Source organism: Gasterosteus aculeatus, chromosome 3, assembly GCF_964276395.1.
Source record: "Gasterosteus aculeatus chromosome 3, fGasAcu3.hap1.1, whole genome shotgun sequence".
Lineage (NCBI taxonomy): Eukaryota > Metazoa > Chordata > Actinopteri > Perciformes > Gasterosteidae > Gasterosteus > Gasterosteus aculeatus.
In genome coordinates this window covers 15,238,596-15,262,852 of record NC_135690.1, presented here as the reverse complement: position 1 = coordinate 15,262,852, position 24,257 = coordinate 15,238,596, and the positions used below count along the sequence as shown (strand labels likewise).

The 24,257-nt window shown below is 44.0% G+C and overlaps 4 protein-coding genes across 23 annotated transcripts in view; 2 read left to right on the top strand and 2 right to left on the bottom strand.

Annotated features, from left to right (window-relative positions):
- Positions 1-8,666, top strand: part of obscnb (obscurin, cytoskeletal calmodulin and titin-interacting RhoGEF b) — a 38,838-nt gene extending 30,172 nt beyond the window's left edge. For 13 of the 15 annotated variants that reach the window (XM_078099628.1, XM_078099630.1, XM_078099638.1 and 10 more), the window contains 21 exons: positions 67-285; positions 412-445; positions 553-605; positions 720-818; positions 1,673-1,729; positions 2,359-2,498; positions 2,618-2,818; positions 2,932-3,008; positions 3,093-3,263; positions 3,349-3,508; positions 3,591-3,707; positions 3,876-4,040; positions 4,141-4,299; positions 4,380-4,557; positions 4,651-4,764; positions 4,892-5,059; positions 5,133-5,235; positions 5,332-5,461; positions 5,611-5,701; positions 5,829-5,871; positions 6,494-8,666. In XM_078099628.1, coding sequence (XP_077955754.1) covers positions 67-285; positions 412-445; positions 553-605; positions 720-818; positions 1,673-1,729; positions 2,359-2,498; positions 2,618-2,818; positions 2,932-3,008; positions 3,093-3,263; positions 3,349-3,508; positions 3,591-3,707; positions 3,876-4,040; positions 4,141-4,299; positions 4,380-4,557; positions 4,651-4,764; positions 4,892-5,059; positions 5,133-5,235; positions 5,332-5,461; positions 5,611-5,701; positions 5,829-5,871; positions 6,494-7,610 — 3,596 coding nt within the window. In that variant the 3' untranslated portion in view covers positions 7,611-8,666. The remainder of the gene's footprint in view (positions 1-66; positions 286-411; positions 446-552; positions 606-719; positions 819-1,672; positions 1,730-2,358; positions 2,499-2,617; positions 2,819-2,931; positions 3,009-3,092; positions 3,264-3,348; positions 3,509-3,590; positions 3,708-3,875; positions 4,041-4,140; positions 4,300-4,379; positions 4,558-4,650; positions 4,765-4,891; positions 5,060-5,132; positions 5,236-5,331; positions 5,462-5,610; positions 5,702-5,828; positions 5,872-6,493) is intronic. The other 2 variants (XM_078099633.1, XM_078099626.1) reach the window with 1 other exon arrangement.
- Positions 8,667-9,393: 727 nt separating this feature from the next.
- LOC120815629 (guanylate kinase) lies at positions 9,394-19,992 on the bottom strand. 2 transcript variants are annotated; one of them, XM_040170445.2, is made up of 7 exons: positions 19,835-19,992; positions 11,387-11,500; positions 11,119-11,160; positions 10,791-11,026; positions 10,566-10,650; positions 10,406-10,491; positions 9,394-10,226 (listed from the first exon to the last, which is right to left on the bottom strand). In XM_040170445.2, the coding sequence occupies exons 1-7, from the start codon at positions 19,854-19,856 to the stop codon at positions 10,188-10,190; spliced, it is 624 nt and encodes a 207-aa protein (XP_040026379.2). In that variant the 5' UTR covers positions 19,857-19,992; the 3' UTR covers positions 9,394-10,187. The 2 variants fall into 2 exon arrangements, with proteins under 2 accessions (XP_040026379.2, XP_040026383.2); XM_040170449.2 differs by lacking the exon at positions 19,835-19,992 and adding an exon at positions 12,664-12,804.
- On the bottom strand, positions 13,281-19,763 carry guk1a (guanylate kinase 1a). 5 transcript variants are annotated; one of them, XM_078099644.1, is made up of 8 exons: positions 16,601-16,660; positions 16,192-16,326; positions 15,941-16,054; positions 15,795-15,836; positions 15,467-15,702; positions 15,261-15,345; positions 15,096-15,181; positions 13,281-14,651 (listed from the first exon to the last, which is right to left on the bottom strand). In XM_078099644.1, exons 3-8 carry the CDS (start codon positions 16,050-16,052, stop codon positions 14,613-14,615), a joined length of 600 nt encoding a protein of 199 aa, XP_077955770.1. In that variant the 5' UTR covers positions 16,053-16,054; positions 16,192-16,326; positions 16,601-16,660; the 3' UTR covers positions 13,281-14,612. The 5 variants fall into 5 exon arrangements, with proteins under 5 accessions (XP_077955770.1, XP_077955769.1, XP_040026375.2 ...); XM_078099643.1 differs by lacking the exons at positions 16,192-16,326; positions 16,601-16,660 and adding an exon at positions 19,451-19,763; XM_040170441.2 differs by lacking the exons at positions 16,192-16,326; positions 16,601-16,660 and adding an exon at positions 18,897-19,050.
- On the top strand, positions 19,043-23,104 carry c3h1orf35 (chromosome 3 C1orf35 homolog). The gene is made up of 9 exons (XM_040170438.2): positions 19,043-19,213; positions 19,561-19,680; positions 20,456-20,606; positions 20,693-20,738; positions 20,836-20,918; positions 21,239-21,311; positions 21,485-21,564; positions 21,727-21,846; positions 22,355-23,104. Exons 2-9 carry the CDS (start codon positions 19,584-19,586, stop codon positions 22,608-22,610), a joined length of 906 nt encoding a protein of 301 aa, XP_040026372.1. The 5' UTR covers positions 19,043-19,213; positions 19,561-19,583; the 3' UTR covers positions 22,611-23,104.
- Positions 23,105-24,257: the final 1,153 nt, after the last annotated feature.

The following is a 24,257-nucleotide window of genomic DNA, read 5'->3' as shown; positions in this document are numbered from 1 at the left end:
TTTGAACCCTCTGGGAAAGTTTTATGTCTCGTGGAACATTCTCAAAACTCCCCGTGACTTTTTCAGGCTCCCCCGCTCCGATGGTCTCCTGGCTGAAGGAGGAATCGGTGGAGGATGTCCTGTGGATCAAGCCCGATACCAAAGGATACAAAATAGCCAGCTCGGGGCGCCAGCACAGCCTCATCTTGATGGACGTGGGCACAGAATACACTGGCGCCTACACCTGCATCGCCACAAATAGAGCGGGGCAGTCCATCTGCACGGCCCACCTAGGGGTTGATCAGAGTAAGCAAAGCCATACAGGCCCTTCATCTGGAAGCAATACTGACTTTTAAATAGATTAAAGACAGTAGTCTGACTGGATCTTAATTATATACATATGTGATATGTGTCTCTACCCTTCTATCCTAGCGCCGCAACCAAAGAAGGAGCCCAAAGCCTCAGAGTGAGTTTGTCTTGACATTTAAGGTTTACACCTAAAAAATGGATGCACAGTGTATTTTAAACAGATACATAGTGAAACAACAGATCAGTAACATTTACTCTCCTCAGGGTTCTCAACATCACAGTTAGTGCTCCAGAAGAGGCGGCCGGCAAAGCAAAAGGTGAGATCTTATTCTGTGGTATTCATGTTTTTTGTTATTTATAGTATGAATGATTTTTTGTAATCAATACGGCAATATTTATGGTGTTCTCTTTCGCTTTGCTTTTTATTTAAGAGAGTAAAACATCGTACCTAGGTGAAGTAGGTACCGAGGAATTCCTCCTGAAACTCACCAACCAGATCACTGAAATGGTATCAGCAAAGATTACACAGGGTAAGTGAGTGTTACGGACCATTCAGTTGATTCCTTATCTAATTATTTTATTTAGAAAGAAATCCAATTACATTTGAAGGCACTTTCTATCATGTTAAATTCCAGAAATCTGAATTTACAGTAAAACTTTAGTTGATCCAAACTGTTCATATAATTCATATGTTTCTACACACCAAGTTTAGTTTAACCCAACCAGGTAATCTGGTTCAAACCAAGAAAGAGAATTGATTTTGCTTTATTGAAGTAATGTGATGCCCACATTTAATGTTCAGTTGTAAATCGCCCATTTAGCTTAGAACACAGACACAAAAACACAGAAAGATGTTTGTAAAAAGGCAAAACACATGGATGTTTTTTGTCAGTGTGAAAACTTAATCCTGTCATCATCATACAAGCTAACTGGCGCCAGATTGTACACAGAAGGTCAGAGATTTGAGCCCAAAGGTCTCCCAACAACTAGGTTTTCGTTCCAAACCATATCAGGTGATTTAAATGCTGAGCCCGCCTTAAATCACCCGGTGGGATGTGTGTGTGTGTGTGTGTGTGTGTGTGTGTGTGAAGGGAATAAAAGTCCATTAAGTAGTAATGTTCTGACACGGCACATGAAACATGCTAGCTGCTATGGACGTCTGTGCTAGTTGCTTACAGAGGCTGATTATTCAAGAATTGTGAAATGCTGTTTAGTGTGTAGCTCTTCAATTCTTCAATGCTTTTCCAGCGCTTGTTTTTCAGCATGTTTGAGCACATGACTTTTCATTGCTTCATACGGGCATTATGTCTTCTCCACCTTTACATCCATCAGTCTAGCCATCCGATCAGTACAATTCTCATCCAATCATCAATTTGTTATTCAGACAGCTCACAGAATCTTGAAGTGCTCCAGTGGATGAAATCTTGGCCCAAAACTACCAGTATGTATCCGGAGTGCATCAGCTTTATGATTAATAAACGTTTGAAGTATAGATACAGGTTACTTGTGGAAACATTTTTGAGTAAAATGTCCTTTTACGAAGTGAAAACTAAACGTATATGTGAAGGTGCAGCCACGACACTTTCACCTTTTTCCTGCGTCAGCATAATTGCTGAGCAGCTCGTAGTGATTAAAGCGACTATGAAGTCTCACCAACACATGGTTGGAATCCACGCTCACCGACATGTGTGTGAAGAGTTCAGATAATCCGTGTTATCTGTGGTGTAGCTTTTTCTCGCATGTCGTCACAATACTAACACGTAGCAAAGCATTCACAATGAAATGATTGTTGTGGTTTTTTTTTTTCCCTTTACATCACGGAAAATCGATAAATATAAATTAATTACTGGGGTAATGATTTCAATGTTGAGACAACTTTTCCATGTAAATAAAGCACCAGGAGAGTTAATGTGACCTTGCGCTGATCGCCACGCTCTACTCCCCAAACTAAAGACCACGCGTGACGCCCCCAGCCTTTGTTCATCTTCAGTTATTTCGGACGTCCTCTCCTTCTTTGCACGACTGACCTTTCCTCCTCTGATCACCTCCCGCCGCCCTCGCCCGCCTCAGCTTCTTTACGCGTACCGGGCGCTGACAGCGACGATGAGACCAAGACCCCGTCTGCGTCGCCTCATCACGGCCGCTCTCGCCCCCCGTCTCTCATCGCTGACTCCTCCTCGGAATCGGACGAGGGGGACGCAAGGGGAGAGGTGAGATGTGCAGAAGTTCTCAGTGGGATATTGTGTTAAACTATGAACCTAAATGCTTGTTTTGGTCACTGTGTGATCTGGTAAAGGATAGATAATAATTTATTAATCTATTTTTTCAGATGTGTGACATCTACGTGGCAACGGCTGACTACAACCCCACGTTAGCAAGCAAAGAATCCATCTCCCTCAAGGAGGGACAGTATGTGGAGGTTTTGGACTCGGCTCATCCGCTCAAATGGTTGGTCCGGACCAAACCCACCAAAAATACACCGTCCCGTCAAGGCTGGGTCTCACCCGCCTACCTGGACAAGAAGCTCAAAGTACGTCTTCAAGATTAAAACTCTTATCCAGCAACGTAACATCTTAACTTTTTCACCACTTTATATCATTGCTTTGAACGTTTTGAAACGTATAAATATTGATATTGTTGCAGCTTTCTGCTGATTCGAGTGACCTTCCGGAGACAAACTCAGAGGAGGTGTCTGAGGGTGAATACAAAAGGAAGTTATTGTAAGTAAAAGAATACATACACTCAATTTCAGAATACTGGAAGTAAAGGATGTGTCGTGAGCAACTATTATTTCATATCCTCAGCCAACTCATCCAAGAACTGATAAATGGAGAGTCGGAGTTTGTCAAAGAGATGGACTTCTTCACCTCCCATCACCGGAAGCATGCCGACAGCCCCGATGCGCCGCCCGATGTCAGCAGCCAGACGGAAGCCATATTCAGGAACATTGATGACATCAACTCCTTCCACAGCAAGTGAGCAAGGATCAGTATTCCACAGCCAGGGAAAAGGTGAACGGGATTCACACCAAGACTCTAAATGCGATTCTCTTCATTGCAGGGCATTCCTTCCCAAGTTGAACGACTGTGACACGGACAATGATGTCGCCATGTGCTTCCTGAAGAACAAGGAGGGCTTTGAGAAGTACCTCCACTATCTCGTCGGTCAGAGTCTGGCCGAGTCGGCTGTCAGCGACAAGGCCGTCCACCGCTTCTTCAAGGTAACTCTGGGACATGCAATGAGAGGACTCTGGACCAGTGTAAATATTTGAACTTGAAAATCTCCCCTTTGTTACATTGCAGGAGTACACAGACAAAGTACAAGCCAACGCAGACCCCGCTGACCCCCCGGTACGTAGCGTCAACGCCAGCCTCCAACAGCCACTGGAGAGGATTCAGAAGTACAAGGCCGCCCTCAAGGTACCGGCTTTGACCTCATTACACACACGAGCCTTTGAGGCGCAGTCATCGCCTGCGTTACGTGCGGGAACACATCAATTGCGCGTGCAAGACGTTTGTTTTTTTAGATCTCTTTGTCTCCCACGGACGTTTTATTGAAATCTCCTTCTTCTCCCTTCTTCACCTCAGGAGCTCATCCGAAACAAGGCCAAAAATGGCCAGAACTGCTGCCTTCTGGAAGAAGCGTATGCCATGGTGTCCGCACTCCCTCAGCGCTCTGAGAACACGCACCACGTCTCCATGATCGAGAACTATCCGGCCACACTGGACGTATTAGGAGAGCCAATGAGACAGGTCGGTGGTGCTTCTGTCCAACGCAGTGATAATCGTCACTTAGTACAATTATATATCATTGTATTTTGTATATGTATATTTTTTTCTCTTTTCAAACCAGGGACCCTTCCAAGTGTGGGAAGGGGCGCCAGGAATCAGGACGTCCTCTAGAGGACACCACCGGCATGTGTTCCTGTTTAAGAACTACTGCATAATCTGCAAGCCCAAGAGGGACAGCAACACCGACACACAACAATACGTTTTTAAGAACATGATGAAGGTACAACTTTCCACCACAACTTTCTCCTTCGTGCTCATCTTTCCTGACCCCCAGCTTACGCGATGCGTTCTGTATCGCAGCTGAACAACATTGACGTGAACGAGACGGTGGAGGGCGACGACCGCGCCTTCGAGATCTGGCACGAGCGCGAGGACTCTGTGAGGAAGTACACCTTGCAGGCGCGCACCGTCACCATCAAGAACTCGTGGCTGAGAGACTTCCGAGAACTGCAGCAGCGATACAGCATGCCTGCGTGGAGTCAGTGGACCACACGCACACACAATAAATGCGTCTTTTTTATCACTCAAAATTTATTTTCGACTACCTTTCCTGGTTAATCTACTTCCACAGGTCCTCCCGACTTTGATGAAATTCTAGCAAACTGCACAGCAGAGCTGGGACAGACTGTTAAGCTGGCCTGCAAAGTCACTGGTGTTCCCAAACCAGCCGTCACTTGGTTCAAGGGTGAGGCACTTTTGTTTTTAGATTGTATTTACAGAGCGATGGGTGCGTGGCGCTTAGTGACAGGCTAACGTCGAATATGCAGGCCGGGGCTAAATGTGTTTCATCTTGTCGACTTGATGGTACGCAGACGGACGTGCCGTGGAGGCCGATCCTCATCACATCGTCATCCAGGACCCGGACGGTTCCTGCACTCTGATCTTGGACAACATGACAGCCGATGACTCCGGGCAGTACATGTGCTTCGCCGCGAGCTCGGCCGGCAACGCCAGCACTCTCGGCAAGATCACTGTTCAGGGTAAGTGGCAGACGTGAACCCTAACACCGAAAACATCAATTATTATTTAATCCATGCATTCTATTTGTTGCAGTGCCTCCTCGGTTCGTGAATAAAATGAGGAATGCTACATTTGTTGCTGGAGGAGACACTCAGTTCACCTGCGTCATACAGAGCGCCCCCAACCCCAAGATCAGGTAGGAGCATTTTTATTCAACTCAGACGGCCCTTTGAGTCTTTAGCCTCCCTCTGTGTAAACATCTTTTTTTTTCCCGGCTGCGTTTATGAACAAGGTGGTTCAAAGACGGCCGGCTGCTGACCGACCAGGAGAAGTATCAGACCTACAGCGAGCTCCGCAGTGGAGTTCTGGTCCTGGCCATAAAAAACCTGACGGAGAGAGACCTCGGACACTACGAGTGCGAGGTTGGTGGACATTAAAGATTCCTACTTGAATCACAGGCTTTATGATGGGTTGTTTAATTACTGCGCATATGAGGGAAAAGTATAAATCTTAATTCTCCGTTGATATCAACTAGCAGCAATAACTCATCTATTTCGTCGGCTTTTGCCAGCTGTCTAATCGTCTGGGCACGGCCAAGTGTGGCGCTCGTCTCGCCCCCCCCTCTGCTGCGACTCGCGGCGGGCAGGCCATCAATATCGAAGGTAGGAACACTGACTTACAGGGAGTCCCCTTTGTTGAGGGTTGTTAGTATAATATGCACACATTTGTAGATGTTAGAAATGCATAATTGCATCTAGTCTAGTAAATGTAATCTGCTTCCTCCCGTAGTTACTGAACAGGAGACGAGGATACCAAAGAAAACCATCATCATGTAAGTGTGAACATGCTCAAACGATCTGGTTTCTGCAGCAGCTCTGGTGCTTGATTGCACATCAAATAATCTTGACAATTCCTCTGTACATAACATGTTAATCACTGATAATAAATGTTACTTGGACTATTAGGAAGAACTTTCTATTCAACTCTTGAGATCATTTGTCAAGATTAGGAACCGTCAAAGATATTTGTACCAGGGTGGATTTACTCGTCAGTCTCTGACTTTGTGATGCAGATGCATTGAATGTTTTATTTTTATTTATATTATTCTTGCCGCGTGGAAGTTAAAATGCACTAAAAGATCATTTAATGTCCTCTTTGGCCTTGTGTGTTCATCATGGTGCATGTATTTAAAGCCTGAGGATTCTGACCCTGACGGGCTTTGTTCACCGGGGTGCTGTCTGCTGGAATGCAACACAATCTGCAGTGCATCAGAGGTTACGGCGGCACGTGGGAAGTCCTCACTTGACATCAGACTTGTTTTGGTGACACAGCTCAGTGTCACTCGTACTGTTAGCCCCCCCAAGCTTTAATCACAGGCGCGCAAACTGCATCCGGATACGCATTAGAGTTTTATCACGTCCGTTACACTGTCTCTCTCTCTCTCTTTACACCAGCGAGGAGACCATAACCACTGTGGTGAAGAACCAACGTATGAGGAGGCACAAGTCTCCCGGATTGTCTGCTGCTGGACTCCACCGCTCAGAGACCTCCACCCCGGAGCCCCCCGCAGCCCGCCCGAGGAGGATTCCCACCCCGAGAAAGAGCGCCATCCCCACGCTCTATGTTACCGTGCCCGAGGGCGCGGAAGCGAGCGCCCCGGCGAGCAAGCCCAGGTGGGTGGAGGTGGAGGAGGTCATCGAGTACAAGGTCAATAAATCGCCCAGGCTGTCGAGGAGAAGGGGCATCTCCCCCGCAGGGTCTGACCGAGCAACGATTGCCCCCAGACCCAGAAGATCCACAGCGGCGAACCCAAACACTAACAATTCCAACAACAAGCTGGTGGAGCAGGCCCAGCTGCAGGGAGACCTCAGCAGCCAGCCGCTGTCCTGGGAAGAAGAGGAGGAGGGTGTTCCCTCTGATTCTGCCACGGAAGTCACCGAAGAACCACGTGAGCTCTCGTCTGTCCTCAGTCCAGCTGGAGAGGACAGTGAGGACCTGGACGACGATCAAACCATCATCTTTGAACCCGACGATGAAGAGGAGGATCATAACTCGCTCGGAAGACCGCAGCCTGAGATCCTGACCCGAGGCGGCCGTGTTTTGACCCTGGAGGACTTGGAGGACTACGTCCCAGAAGATGGAGAGACCTTCGGTTTGTCCGGCAGCCGCGAGCCTGCTGCAGAGAAGCCCTGTGAGATCTCGGTGCTCCAGAGGGAGATCGGCGGGTCCACCGTAGGACAGCCGGTGCTCCTCAACGTGGGACGGCCTGTCGTGGTCCAGAGGCAGAGAAGCGGCTTCTTCGGCCGGTTCAGGGAGCATCTCTCCGGCAGCTTTTTCTCATCCGGAGTCCCACAAGCCAGCGGAGGTCAGTCCAGGACGGAGAGGAACGTCCCCATCCAAGTGAGCCACGCAAAGGTCGAAGCGAAGCCTTCGTACCGCTCAGAGGTGCAGAGAGTCGATGGCGGGCAGCAGAGCTTCAAGACCAAAGTGTCCACTCAGACCTACGGCTACACATCAGTGGGCAACCCAGTCACTCTACAGATCAGCGACGAGCTTCATCAGAACCAGTAGGAGCCCTCTTTGTCTTAAATGGGGACATTTTTAATGACATGAACAACGCATCGCTGGGTCTTTTTCTTGACGAGTTGGAAGATATGAGTATTTGTATGTTCCCGTACGCATGTTTCAGTCCCAAACTGCTTTGTTACAACTGCTTGATGACATTTGATGACATGCGGAATGTCTTGTACAATGTACATGGTGGACACAGAGAAAAGGGAAATTAAGGTGCGACATTTTACTGATGAGCGGATTTGTTTTTTAGTTTAGTTTAGAGTTTTTCAAATCATCACATTTCACTTAAATAGACCTTCCTGAATTAATGAACCTTGACCCACTAGTAGTAACTGATCCCGGCATCATCCGTAGTGACGACTATTGCTGTACACACAAAGAAATGATCATAGAGTATATTTAGGTATATATATTTTGGGGGGTTTTACTTTTGTACCTTTTGCAGTGCTTTAGCGTCCTGGAGCAGCAAATGTTGGAATTAGTGAGGTCACGTCTAGATCTTTCTAGCTCAGTATTAAGTTCCTTTAAATCAAACAAACCAACAGAACTTTGTCCAGTCAAATTCAGTTTGGGTGTTTGTTAATTATTTATTGGTGAGCGGCTTTTACAAAATGGCATTTCTACAAGTAAGCCATCGGTAAAGTAAATCCTCTTCACCCTGTATCTCTCTGTGTGACTGCATGTGTTATTTGTTGTTGGGAAACAGGTTTGCACCAATAATTAAACGTGACACTTAGTGATGAAGTGCAATCACCGGGTCACATGCAAGATATTTAGATTGGTGCCTGCATTGATCTGCTCTCTAATGTTGTATTTTATTGCGATGGAACGTTTGTGAAAGCTCAAAGTCTACTACCTTTTTAATAGCGACTAGAAACAGTAGCTGGCCCTTGAAGATTTGTGGTGTTGTTTTAAAAGGTATTTTAGTCAGTTACAAAGAGCGAGTTATGTATTAACGTTAACGCACTGATATATTGTAATAGCCTGTCCTGTATGTGTGTCTCTTTTTCAAATATGTTTGAGTTATCTAATAAATAGTTGTACTGCAAATAAGTACGGACAGTTTATTTCACAATTTCCACTTGTAACACACACACAGAAATGCTTGATACAATTTTTTTACAGAAAAAATGTGTCAAACATATTTTACTTATACAAACTTAGAACCAGCCGGCACAGAGAGGTTGCATCACACCGGAAAACTGGACTTTGCCATCCTACTGGCACTCTCAAGAGCCACTACATATGAAATGCACACCAGCCTCTGTGTTACATTACAGGTCATTTACCTGATGCTTTTATCCAAAGCGACTTACATTGCATTTTTAACCCACGGCTTTTTACATTTTTATTTATCACAATTATGGGTTAGGTGTCTTGCTCAGGGACATGGAGCAGCTGGGCCTCGAACCACCAACCTTGCGGTTCCCGGCGCCCACTCTCTACCCATGCGCCACGACGACCATGTTGAAAAAACTTTTATAAAAAAAATTTAAAAAGCGATTATATAGTACGTTAAAAGTTGTTACATGTTCTTTTAATGTGCTGTAAACTGACGTTAAAGATAATTATTGTTCATAATAAAAAGCTTTAGTTTTCACTGTGTTGAAAACAGCAACAGTGAGTCAGATGAAGTTGGTCAGACATGCAGGTAGTGAAACAATTGGACACATTTTTCTACAGTCCTGCCTCTGCCACACATTCAAGAAGTTTTTTATTTTGTTGGTCTACTGCTCATATTGGTTAGATAATCGTTATACAAGAATATGTAATGAAAGGCTTGATCTCCTATTCCTTTAATTTCACCATAACATACATGTACAATACAATAAAAAGAATCTATAAATAACAGCCAAAACAGAGTTGAAGAGTGTAAGTATACATGAGAAGATTTTGAGCATACTGCGGGCTGTTTATTTGTGCTTTCTTACATTAATGTATAGTAAAAGGAGTTAACGTGTGTCCAAGTGTCCCAGTGCAATAGTAAATGCATTTCCTGCAGAAGAAAATGCATTGGAATGCTGAAAGATAAAAGCTGAAATTAATTTTTTTGCTGAAATTACAGAAATGAGAAAAGCTGAATTAATTGCAAAAATTGTCAAAAGAAATACAGAAATGAATATTAAAACATTGCTGTAAATCAGAAAATCTGAAATTATTTTAAAGAATTGCTCATAATACAGAGATGGGAGAAGCTGAAATGAAGTTCAATAGATTTGCTGAAAATACAAAATTTGCAGGAGCTGGAATGATTTTCTTTTTAAATACAGAAATAACAAAAAACATTTTTTTAAATAGTTTGTGGCAATATAAGTCGTAGTATTAGTTATAGCTGTATTTCAACGAAGCAGCTTTATCCTGAGCTTCATGGTTAAGGTACAGATAATCATTGAGGCTTTTGGGTGGGGGGGGGGGGGGGGGGAGATAGAATGTTTGTGCTTTAAAACAAGTTATTAATTAATAGGCCTCGTCAGAAACATTGAGGGAATGTTCACGACCGGGACCGAAGTCTGTGTTTCTTTTTTTGAGGAGTGGATGGTCAGGAACAAAAAGGTGTGAGGATGCTGAAGGCCCTTACGAAGACACGTTGACTTCCTTGAACTTAGTGATTTCCTACAGAGAGAGGGATACAAATATTTCATTATGCTCCTCATACAGGTCAGATTGCATTTTTTTCTTTCATTAAAATTGATGTAAAAACATTTAATTCACTGTACACAAAGGTATCAAAGAATTCCTAAACTTTTAAATGCTTGAGTGATACGGATGTGATACTGTGCTTTGCAGCTCACCTCGAGAAGAGCCTGTTTTAACTCCCCATAGGCATCCTCCAGATTATCATTGATGATTAGGAAATCAAATATTCCAGGTTCTTTACCTAGAAGGACATAAATATGTTTAGACTCATATATTTAACGCTAATATCACTTAAAAAAGCCAATAAATACTTACTGAACTCCATGTCCACCTTAGCTGCTTTTAAACGCTTCTGGAGGTCATCCTCTGACTCGGTCTTTCTGTCCCTTAAACGTTTTTCCTGGAACCAAACAGAGCATTCAGAAGAATTCACAACACCCGAAACCTGCAGGACGACATGACTGCGGTGCAAAGCAAACGGACGGCCGCACCCGGCAACACAGTACCGATTCAATGAAACGCATTTCCGTCCGTGCTCACCAGGACGGCGATGGATGGGGGCTGGATGGAGACGTAGATGGGACGGAGGTCCGTGCCCTTGATGCTCCTCACGCCCTGCATGTCGACGACCCGAACGCAGATGAGGTTCTTGGCCTGCACGTCCTGCACGGCGGCCTTGCTGGTCCCGTACATGTTGCCCGAGAACTCGGCGCTCTCTACGAAATCGCCCTTTTGGATCCCCGTCTGCATCACCTCCCGTGTGACGTAATGGTAATCTGGAGACGGAAACAGAAGCTCAAACGCTGCTGACTCAAGAAATATGCCGTTGCTGTTACACAGGTCCCGAAAGAGGAAGAACTGGTCGTACCTTTGCCGTTCTCTTCTCCGGGCCGAGGATTTCTCGTTGTATCTGGGGGTTGAGAAGACATTTATCTCACAGGCTACTTTATTTCATACTGTGCTACACTGATGACAATGACGAGCCCTCATGGTTGGTGAGAAAAGGAATGTGCTTCGGCATAGATACATTAAGTCTCAAATAAAACAAACTCCTCTTAAAATGACATCCGGTATCTTTCCTTCTTGGGTTTTATTTTTTGAATAAACGAACGATCCATCTAGAGCGGAATACTTACGGGAAACACTGCGGCCAAAGACACTGTCGTATTCTTTTAAGAGCTTATTCAACAGAGTGGTCTTCCCTGCCCCGGACGGGCCGCTGAGCACCACGGGCCTGGGTCCCGCCATCGCTAGGAGGGGGACAGAGGGGGCAGTACAGCAAACAGAGAGGGTGGGAGACACATCCTCACAGCATCTGACATTATAGGAGCAGAAATACACAGTAGAGCGGGTTGGCGGCCTCAGTCAGACCTCGATGGGATGGACGCAATAAAACGCAAAGACGGCCGCACTTAAATGCAACCAAGGGACCAACACGTCTTCCACAAGGGGGAGAGCAAACGTATGGAAGCCCCAAAACTATGACTTAAAAAGTCGAAATTATGACTTAAGAATGTCGAAATTGTGAGATAAAGTCAAATTTATGACATGGCGGGTGACTACGGTCTACAGTCACACAGAGTTTAACAACCTCTCACTGACTTGCTATTAAACCAGGAAGTCCGAATCTGTGAATATGTTGCCAACTTTACCGAACTGTAAACGTTCTACGGACACTTGCTCCCACTCACTCCCCCCTCATTACAAACAGGGACGTCCGACTTTCAGCGGAGTCTAAATTATCTTCGGTATTTCCGAGTCCGAAATAAATCAAACTTCTAGGGAGATAAAATACATTCCGGGTGGTATTTATTCCGTAGTTATCGTGATTGGTAACCATTGAAAAGCCCTGAAGAGAGTTCTCTCTTTATTGAACCAGCGCTCAATGAGGAAAGACGCTGCAGCCTCAGCGGCGGCTGTGCGCATGCGCGCGTTGATGTCAGTCGGGACGTGACGTGTGTCTCCTCTGTTCTCTGACCGCAGCTGGGCTGCTGCGAGCCGCCAGGTTTCTGCTTCAGTCACGTCACGTCAGACACCACTAAAGTCTCCAATAAAACCAGATAAGGTCGCTGACAATAAGTCGCTAAGACGGTTTGGAAAGTCAATATATCAAACAACGAAAGATATGCGCATGCGCAGGCTCCGAAGTCATAATTTCGATAATTTAGACTCATAAAGTCATAATTTCTTCTTTTCTTTGCGTGGCGGAAATGGGTTTCCATACAAACGGGGGAATCAACACAGAAGAAATAAGACCAACGAGAGGCTTAAATTATACAACTTTTTAAGAGACCTGGGTTAATTTCATATTTTCTATGCTGCTGTATATTCTACACATCTTTTCTTATGTTAACAACACTTCTTAGGTTTACTCAAGCAAAGAATAACGCGACGGTTTAGTTCTCCAGCTTACCTTTCGTCAGTACACACGGAGCTCAAGCAGACGCACAATGCAAATGCATTACAAAGGAAGCGGGGAGGGTGCGACTCTAATTGCTTGTCCTGTATGCGTGTCTCTTTTCCAAATATGTTTGAGTTCTATAATTAATTCAACATGTTTGGAGTCCAGTCCTGAGATGGGTATGCAGTTGTACTGCAAACAAGTATGGGCAGTTTATTTCACAACTCTTATTTGTAACACACACTTAAATGAGTCATACAAATATTTTTTTTGCGTGCCGAAAAAAATAAAAGTCGAATGTATAGGATATTTTAAAAAAAAAACTATTTTAGCGTGTAAAAAAAACATCATAACATATTTTAGAGTCATTTATAAGCAGCCGGCAGGAGAGGTTCCTGGAGCAGAGATGCTGCATCACACCGGCGCAGGATAACTGGACTGTGCCATTCTACTCAAACCAGAGGGGTGTTCTCAAGAGCCACTACATAGCCACCGGACACGAGCAATGTCTAATCCCCCCTGCAATCAACTATCACTGATCCAAACCAGTTTTCACTGTGTTGAAAACAGCAACAGTGAGTCAGATGAAGTTGGTCAGACATGCAGGTAGTGAAACAATTGGACAAATGTTTTACAATCCTGCCTCTGCCACACATTCCAGAAGTATTTTATTTTGTTGGTCAATGCATTCAATTTATCCAGTGCTCATATTAGTTAGATACTTGTTATACAAGAATATGTAATGAAAGGCTTGATCTCCTATTCCTTTAATTTCACCATAACATACATGTTTAATACAATAAAAAGAATCTATAAATAACAGCCAAAACAGAGTTGAAGAGTGTAAGTATACATGAGAAGATTTTGAGCATACTGCGGGCTGTTTATTTGTGCTTTCTTACATTAACTTATAGTAAAAGGAGTTCACGCGTGTCCCTGAAGTAGCCAGTTAGAATCCAAAGTGGTCACGAGGTCTTAAAATGAATGAGAAGGGTCTTAAAAATATGAAATTTTACTTCACGGTTCCTGTGTAAACCACGGTCATAGATCTTCTCTCAGTTGAAAGGAAATCTCCGTGTTTGATTCTAAGCAACACAAAAAAGGAAAATATATTATTCATTTTCATTCCAAAAGTCCTGCTTTAGTTTGAATGTAATTTTACTATGGGGAAGTTGCAAAATGATATAACTGTTTTTAAAGTTTTTCAAATTTACAATTGTAAAAGAAAAATGAAAATTGGTTGAATAAAAAAAGGCATTTTTTTAATAATAATATTCAATGTGTGGTTTTAAGCCGTTTCTCCATCTGTTATGAGATCTAGTCTCACTAGAGCGCAATATGAACTATGACTCACAACTATAAACATTGACTAGCACTGGAATTACTTCCATGCACTCCTGAGCATAAACAGCCACCACGTTGTTTTTTTTGGATAAGAAATCAACTGTAATGCTGAAGTTCTAAATTTGTAGTTTCCCTCCTGAACTAAATTTGTGCAGCTCAGCGCAAACACTCTGCCACTAGTCAAGACATCCAGGAACAAGCTCTACAGTCTCGTAAGACCGGTTAATTCGCATGATGGAGTGAGTCGTGTCACCTCCGTGTTTGCGTCGGTCAAAAAAAGAGAACAAAGCTGCAATCAGTTTATCCGGCAAAGCGAGAAACCAGGCACACATCAAGTGAGCATCATCGGAGTAACTTCTGTTCATACGAGTGAAAAGTGAAGAACTATGTGGGAAATATCGGGTCACTAAAATAAGTTAAGATATCATTTGTCAGTATCGACCTCTAAGTACCATATAAAAAAAACATACGTATTTGTGTACCCGCCAAGGAATGTTGGCTGGAGTTTCACAGACCACATCTGAGGGAATGTTCACGACCGGAACCGAGGCCTGTGGGCTTTTATTTTGGAGGAGTGGATGGTCAGGAACAAAAAGGTGTGAGGATGCTGAAGGCCCTTACGAAGACATGTTGACTTCCTTGACCTTAGTGATTTCCTACAGAGAGAGGGATACAAACGTTTAATTATTCTCCTCATGCAAGTCAGGATGGTTCAAGAAATACAGAAACATCTACAGCACGGACGGATAAACTTCAGGTGAGGCTGTTTGCAGCAGATAAGCACAAAGTTCAGTTCGGCTTTTACGCTTTTTGCTTTGTGAGAAACCAAAGAAGAGGAGAAATGTAGAGTGGTCCTGTCACTTGTGCTAGGTTACAGTTGCTAGGCTACGATTGTACAATCGGTCTCTAGGTGGGGATTCAAGCCAACTTCCCGTTTGTAAGAGACCGAGCAGATTTTTTTTCTTTAAAACCGACGTAAAGGAATTTAATTCACTGTACACAGAAGGTATAAAAGAACGCCTAAGCCTTTTCATGCTCGAGTCGATGCATTAAAGCAGAGTGACACTGATGTGATACTGTGCTTTGCAATAGAAGCTCACCTCGAGAAGAGCCCGTTTTAACTGCCCATAGGCATCCTCCAGATTATCATTGATGATTAGGACATCGAACATTCCAGGTTCTTTACCTAGAAGAACATAAATATGTTTAGACTCATATTTTTCACCGTTTATATCTTTTAATATAGCCAATAAATAAATACTTACTGAACTCCATGTCCACCTTAGCTGCTTTTAAACGCTTCTGGAGGCTCTCCTCTGACTCGGTCTTTCTGTCCCTTAAACGTTTTTCCTGGAACCAAACAGAGCATTCAGAAGAATTCACAACACCCGAAACCTGCAGGACGACATGACTGCGGTGCAAAGCAAACGGACGTATTGATTCAATGAAACGCATTTCCGTCCGTGCTCACCAGGACGGCGATGGATGGGGGCTGGATGGAGACGTAGATGGGACGGAGGTCCGTGCCCTTGATGTTCCTCACGCCCTGCATGTCGATGTCCAGAACGCAGATGAGGTTCTTGGCCTGCACGTCCTGCACGGCGGCTTTGCTGGTGCCGTACATGTTGCCCGAGAACTCGGCGCTCTCAATGAAATCGCCCTTTTCGATCCCCGTCTGCATCACCTCCCGTGTGACGTAATGGTAATCTGGAGACGGAAACAGAAGCTCAAACGCTGCTGACTCAAGAAATATGCCGTTGCTGTTACACAGGTCCCGAAAGAGGAAGAACTGGTTGTACCTTTGCCGTTCTCTTCTCCGGGCCGAGGATTTCTCGTTGTATCTGGGGGTTGAGAAGACATCCTCTTAAAATGACATCCGGTATGTTTCCTTCTTGGGTTTTATTTTTTGAATAAACGGCCGATCCATCTAGAGCGGAATACTTACGGGAAACACTGAAGCCAAAGACACTGTCGTATTCTTTTAAGAGCTTCTTCAACAGAGTGCTCTTCCCTGCCCCGGACGGGCCGCTGAGCACCACGGGCCTGGGTCCCGCCATTGCTAGAGGGGGGGGGGGGGGGGGACAGTACAGCAAACAGAGGGCGTTAAGGGGGAGACGCATTCCCTGGAAACTCACGGCATCTGTCATTATAGAACCAGAACTACACATTTCAACGGGTTGGCGTCCTCAGTCAGACCTCGGTGGGATGGACAACCAAGGGACCAAAACGTCTTCCACAAGGGGGAGAGCAAACGGGGAAAACAACAGGCTGGCAAGTCGGGACTTGACTGCGGCGCGGGGAGGCAATTAGCACTGATTGGAGAGCCCTTCTCTGCTTGAGGCGGCAGAATAAAACAGAAGAAATAAGACCCACGAGAGGCTTAAAAGATACAACTTTTTAAGAGACCTGCGTTCATTTTTCAAACAAAAAACATTAAGCTCTCTTTAACTAAATTATGCAGACATCCAATCACCAACAAACCTGGATATAGCTCATCTTTTCTATGCTGCTTTATATTCTACACATCTTTTCTTATGTTCACAACACTTCTTAGGTGAGCTACTCAAGTAAAGAATAACGCGACGCCTTTAGTTCTCCAGCTTACCTTTCGTCAGTACACACGGAGCTCAAGCAGACGCACAATGCAAAGTGAGCGGGGAGGGTGCGAGTCTGTGCGAGACAAGTCGATTGTGTTTGGAGTGTGTGTGGGAGGGAGGAGAGCAAAAAGAAAAGGGTGGGGGTGGACTTTATTAATTAGATTATTTATCTAGGTCCATTTCCAAGTGTCAAGATTTATCAAATATTACGGTAAAAACATGTAAGCGAGTTCAATTTCTAGTTCAAAGGCCTCGATAGGGCTGCGCAGTGTGGCCACAAATTCATTCATGCTATTTTTTACGATTCCGGTTTCACGGTGTATTCGTACAGGACAAATGACAGCGTGCGAGCCTTCTAGTGTCCAAGTGGGACGGACTGAGGTTGTCTTTGCAGGTGCAGAGTCCTTCTCCGATGTCTAACATATAAAAGCAACCATTTCTTTTTCAGAAACTTCAACATGCTTGGAGTCCAGTCCTGAGATGGGTGTGAACCAACAAGTACCAAAGACTTTTTAAATAGTAATACACCAACCTACTTGGGAAATTTGCATTAAATTAGTTTTACCATTAAAAAACAGGTAGGACGACAACAAATGATTATTTTCATCATTGTCATTAATATAACTTCTGTCCATGGCTATAACTGCAGAATAACCTCACCTACATTTTTGGGGCCCCATTTTAACAGCTGCAGGCACACGTGGTGTCTCAAAAACACATTTTAGGTTCTTTAACTCTGCGGCTGATTGACAGCTCACGGCCGCCAGTAGTTGCCGTTAGTGGTCACACAGATGAGTGTGTGACGCCGCTCTGCAGCGACTCCGCACAGGCACAGTGGAGGGAACCTTTCTAGGTGATCAGTTAGTGGATCAATTGTTTTGCCATTAAAAAAAAGGAAAGAAAAAGAGCACAAGCAGACCGGTTTCCACTCAAACCAGATCATAACCCTAAAAGATATAATTTAAAGCGACAGGCTATTTAAGCTCCACTTCTGAGAAGCTCCAATGTACTTTTGCTTGATAATTTTCATAAAACGGTTTGTAAAATTAAAGTCACCGATGTTCTCTGTTAGCGCGTTTTGCAGCTCTGAAAATAATATATTCGCCTGTAAACGCCATGATCAAAAAACAAGGACACACAGACAAAAATAATGCAATGACAAACCTTCTAAACTTCCCTCAACATGAAGTCTAACACGCACACACACACACACACACACGCACACACACGAGACAATGAGAAGCTGCAAGTTTACAATTGCAGCGGGCTGACTAATCATGTGCCATAAACCCCTCGTGATTCATCTCGGACTGAAGCTAGATTCAAATCATGTGAAATCCATCAGGTCTCAGCGGTCAGACTCTGTGGTGCTGAAGCCATTAGTTAAATTAGATTAGATAAATTCATCAGAAACTAGTTCACAAGTGAAAAAACGTTTCTCACACGTAATTGATTGCCCGTATTTTTCTTGACTATATTAAATGTCTTTGGAGTTGTTGGTTGGACAAAATAAGCCATTTCAATATTCTCCTTCGGGCTTTGGAGACTTGTGATCGGAATATTTCTGCATCTTTTTGTCAAGAATCAGTTATTCAGTCGTGGTGTGAATTTGTGCCCGAAACCTACATTCTATTTACCAAATTGTGTCATCATTTTTGACAATAATATATATAAATCTCATGCACTTTAAAGTGCACTTGGGCTTGAAAGCAATAAAGTGTTGTGAGTTGCATGGAATCGGTGAAGTGGGCAAATGCAAACCAGTGACTCGTTGCATGAGGAAAACCTGTGTGACTGCTTTAGGCGATCAGTGCGATCACGATGTGGCCTAAACTTGTTGAGAATAAAAGTATTCAAAGGGTGCAGGCAGCAGTGAATGGTGGCTTTAAAACACCATGGTATTACGTTTTAAGACATTATGGTATATAAACAGAAAAATGCTGAAATGAGTGAATGTACATTTTTCAAGGCAATACTAAGGATTTCTCAAATAAATGGCAGTTATTTACAAAAGCTGAGATAAAAACAGATCATTTTGATGGGACAGTTTATGAAAGTTCAGTTAATGGCTACCATGCGCAAGGACTGATGAAAACGGTGATTAAAAGGGACGGGTAACGTTGCATCAGCTAAACTTAACCATGCTCAGGGAACACAACTATTTTCTTCCTCTCTACTAAAGACAACACAAACAATCCGCCTCCTGTCACACCCGAAGAAATGACTGTCCGTGCAGGCTACTGATGATCCCAACACAACACAAACAGGGTATAAACGAAAGAAATACGACTCCTTCCCTCCTACCTGACAATAGCCTGGAAAAATATCTCATGTACATCGGGAGTTACGTTAGTCCGAGATTGTAGGCCGCTCTCCGGATGACTTTCTCCCTCCTCAGTACTTGCTCTTTGCTGGAATAGCCATTAAGGGAAATTGTGCTGCCTACGTCATCACTGTGAGTCAAAACCTCCACGTTAGGTTCGCGGGCATCGGGAAAACGCAGGATAAAACTGAAACGCGGCGTGTTGTTATTAGCCTCATAAAGATATACGATACAAAGCCTGCCAGCCTGTTAAATGTATGCGTACAACTAACTGGTAACAGCAGTCCCCACGTTAATGGTAAGAGAATACGCACTTTTATGACTAGCTGTGATTTAAGGTCGCACTTTCAACGTTAGCTAACGTTACAATAGTCCGACTTAGCATCTGAACTCTCCTTCAACAAACTATTCCCCCAATTTGTGCCAATATTCTGGGAGATTACAGTCTGAATTAATAGATTTTAGTTTCAATGGTTTAAGCGAACACTGACAGGTAGAACCCGTTGTTCCGAACAACAAAAGGAAGAAAACTTACGACAAAACTACCCGGATGAGTGGACGCCGAGGGCCGATCGCGCTCACTCGTGTGCTAATGTGGCTAATGTCAGCTGGCTAAGCTAACGGCGCACCGCTTCTTCTCTACAGACTCCAAAGTAACCTGCTAAAAAATGTTCGGTTCTTCAAGATCTGGAGGGGTCCGAGGAGGCCAGGACCAGTTCAACTGGGACGACGTGAAAGTCGATAAACACAGAGAGAATTATCTCGGTAAGTTTAAATTTAGAAACGAAGCCAAATTCGCTATCAGCGCCGACCAGATAGACTTGCTAATAGCATTTAGCTAACGTGCAACGGTCTTTTTAAGAAGCAGTTTAACTACACGCCATATGGCTTCGCTACTCCACATGCTGCTTTTCCATACCTTTCGCTGTGAAGTCCCTCATTACACGGGGTCTGGCTGTTCGGTATTAGCCTCGTTTTCCACTCTACAAACAGCTGGTCCTCGTTTTCATTGCTCCCCTTGACAAAGTGAGTACACACACACGTAGTCCCTCTGCTATCTGAACTGCTGGCCGCATGTCAGCACACCAAACGAAAACTACGTAATGACACCACAGCTGTGACACGAAACACGTTTTGTTAAAGAACATGTTTTTCATTTTGGCACATTAAAGAGGCGTTTTGCTATCATAGACGATACCTCCTCATCAATCGCAGTCATATTATTTTTTTTTAAGCATGGTGACATCATCAGGTGACTCTGGCGAGGTCGCGACCCTCGTTTTTGCCTCAGTGGCCTGTTGACTTATTTAAGTTACTTATTTACCTGTTGCACCAATTACTCCATGTGGCCAATAAAGCTGATTCGGATCATGAAGCTGCAACGATCAGTCAACCTACAAAGAAAAAGCATGACTGCAGACTTTTTACAATTGATTGATATAGATATATTAAATATTTAAAAAAGTTGTCTGCTTGGAAAGTTTTCCATTACAGCTGAAAATAACATATGTTTCTCAAACATTCTTTCTTTCTTTCCCAGGGAATTCTCTGATGGCACCAGTAGGGCGATGGCAAAAAGGCAAGGATCTGTCATGGTACTCCAGAGATAAGAAAAGTGGTGCACCTTTGACCAAAGAGGAGGAAATGGCTGCTGTCAAAGCCGCAGAGCACGAGGCACTGATGGCTGCCCTGTATGTACACCTTCCTCTAAAAATAAATGGATGACACAGTTTAGAGCGGATCAACAAACCTTATGTTTTTTCCATTTTCCATCTAGAGGACACAGGAATATAAAGAGGCAACCGACTGGCCTGACCAAAGAGGTAGGCCACTTTTTCTGCTACTTGTGAACAACTTTATTTGGCCTGAACCTACCAAAAAATAATAAAGCACACTTAATTTTCCCAACTTGGGAACTAGGACCTCGCAGATGTTTACCGGAGGGAAGAGGTTGACGGTGAAGAGAGAGATGTGGACCGTGTCTCAGGCTTGGGAAGCTCCAGGTCATTTTCTTTTTTTAAGAAAATTGTAAATCCTATTATTGTTGTTGAATATCCACTTTCTTGTGGTTGAGTCTAATTAAAGAGTCATGCTTTGTTATGTTTATAACATATGTCTATGTTATAAACACAAGTGTTTGTTTTAGAGCAAACCACATATTGGGAGGACAAATGTGGATATGTGTCCCGGTCCTTTACTATGTTCTATATTTGTCCAGTTTGAACTCATTTGAATGCTCCTGTTAACATTCAAGTGATAACAGAGCGTCGTTCCTTGAATGATCTGTGATTGTAAAGTGCATAATTATTGTTTTCATCCACAGTGCAGGATCAAGGAAAATGGTGCTCTCCCAAAAGGAAAAGGAGACAGCTAAATTAGGCTTGCCTGTTTTTACAGTAAGTTCTTCTCCTCAATGCCAAAATATCACCAAACATCTTAAGATAAGACATGCAGATGTCTATAATGTAACCGCACAGCAATTTGGAGGAAAAGAAACTGCCTTTTTGAATATTTTGTGTCGGTAGTGATCAGAATTTAAGTTTCTTTGATCAAATCCACATCTTTACAGCACCACAAAACCGAAGGTTGTCTGGAAACGTCGATATCAAAGACTTCTCCGACTGAAGAGAAGGGGGATGTGGAGCCGCTGTGAGTGTTCACAATATGTTAGATACTGCCTATGATAACGGAATGAACCGCCGGGTTGTTATGCATCGTTCTACTGGGCAAAATGTCAGCCTGTAGACACTTTGTCACTTGTTTATGTCAATAATATAAATCTCTACAACCCTTGTTTTTTGTACTCTGTAGGCACGAGAGCAAAAAGAAAAAGAAAGAGAAAAAAAGCAAGAAAGAGAAAAAGAAGAAGGAAAAAAAGAAGAAACGGCAAAGAAGAGACTCGTCCTCTTCGGACTCTGATAACAGAAAAAGGTTGGTTTATTACTCCACACAGACACTTGTGGGATTAGTTTCCCTGAGCGTGGTGAAAATACCAGAAACACTACAAAGTCAACTCACTTCATGTACTTAAAAGAACATTTTTTGACCACATTTAATTCTTTTATTGGGTAAATTGTTTTGCGCATTTATACATAAGTCAAGATTTCATACACAAGCACTAGAGGGCGCCGACGCACTGTCCTACACAAATTGGCCAAAGGATTACTTTTTAAAATTTGGGTTCATGAATGAATGAATGTGGTGGTGAGAGAGGAGCCACAATATAACATCAGCATGTGATGGTAGTGTACAGAATTAACCATGTTTCTATGTTTGTAAATGTAGTCATTTGTTCATTTCATAAGAAGAAAATCACCTTGCAGCTGTCATCAAGTGTTTTCTGTGGAAGTCACTGAAAAGCTCATCGGGCAGCCTCTTTATCCGCGGCCTCATAACATCTCACCCGGTCACTGATTGTTTGTTTCCTTTTGCTCTATAGGCAGAGAAAGGACCACCATCATCATAATCCATCATACCACAGTCAGAGTGGAGCCAGACCCCATGACAGCCATTCAAGGGGGGGAGCAAAGGCCGAGCGACAGCCCTCCCACCCCCACCATCGACGGCAGCGGCATGACACAGACTCCTCTGATGGGGGGTCTCCTGTCCCCCGTAACCCTGTCAGCCACAAGACGGCCCCTGCTGGTGGCACACAAAGCCACAGGCGGCGCCACGACACAGACTCGGACCACTGATGTCCTTCCCACCCCCTCAATTCCAAGACTCGTAACACGGACGGAAAGCTCTGTGGCGGCCTGACCGACCCCCCCCTCCAAAAAAAACCCCCCCGAGACCCCCGAGCGCCCCAAACTGCCCAACAGACCGCAGGTGGAGAAAGGTCGACGTGTCTGACTCGCAAACTTTGGCCTTCATGTTTTCTCCATTCATTAAGTTGGTGAATTAGTCACGGGACACTGGTGGCCTCTGTTATGTTGTTTGACATTAAGTTTTTTTTCTTAAAACATATTTTATGTGATTTGAACCTCTAAATGTTTCTATCAATAGTCACAGGCTTTGAATTAGTTTTTTTGTAAATTGCAATGCACGGTAAAATATTTTTGCAAGTCAAACTGACCTTTTATGATTATCTGGGAATAAATATACATTCCTCTTTTCTCGTATAGTGGAAATTACTCTCCTGATCCTCCGCGATTACCACTGCTTAAGTAAAAGATCTCAAAAGACGGATGCAAGAGAGTTGTCCTTTCATAATAAACATTTCTATTTCAAAAGCTATCACACTTTTGGCAGCTTTTCAGCAAAGACCTTTTGAAGGTTGTGGTAAGTTGTAATGAGCACAGCAATGTTTATAATCATTTAAATCAGGATTACAAAGAGTATATGACATTGCAGCTACCAAATAGCACCTATGCTTGGAAATAGTTCCAAATAGTTTTTTCTTTTAACATGTCGCCCCCCTTGGGGCCTTGTACCTGTCCATCTCCCTCGTGCACTGCTCAGCAGCTTCACTTGTCTTATTCTCAGCAGCGCCAGTGCTCCTTAATCCCTCACCGTTATAGGTTCTGCTCCCTGACTGGTGCGACACCATTGGAATGCTCTTCATTGGTCATAATAGAGTGTAGTGTTTGCGTTTGCCTTGAATTGGTCTGAAAGAGGGTATTCTGCTGGCTGGCACCTGGGGGGGGGGGGGCACAAAAAAAAAAAAGAGCAAGGCATTCATAAGAGTGCAAAAAAACAGGCTGGTCCTTTTATACGGCCGAGTACCGTTAGACTGCCACACACAAACCAAGCTGACAGAGCAGCAGGAGAGGAGCCCACACAAAGCAGCCCTATGAGGGACCCCAAACCCCCCCCCCCGCTATACTTCCCTGCCATGTTTTATAGGCTTGGCTGCATTATCCATAGCAGCCTAATCAACCTGCAAGAATGTTGTCCTGGATTGCCGCTATAACACAATGTGAACTGGGTGTGCTCTCCACATTACTGCTTCAACCCAAACACTGGGCGGTTTACATCACATTTCTCTCTGGGTCAAAGGGTGACGGCCCCCACAGGCTGCAATGAAACCACGTTTTGGGGTTGTTTCCCCCCAAGTGCGTTACTATCCTGTCAGGGACGCCACAAAGGCTGTTTGTTTTATTAATCACTCCAATGAAATGTGAGAAAAAGCAGCGTACTCGCATCCGGCCCCTTTCATGGACGACATTGTGACCTCTGACAGGAATACAAGGAGGATTCTATTAAACAAACAATGGCTCGTTATGGTCACGGCCGCAGTTAACGGCGCCATCGGTGCTGTTCGTATCCCATGTGCTTTTCCTACTATGACGAATCAAAATGTCTTAGACTCAGGATAAGATTTCTGCTTGACCTATAACAAA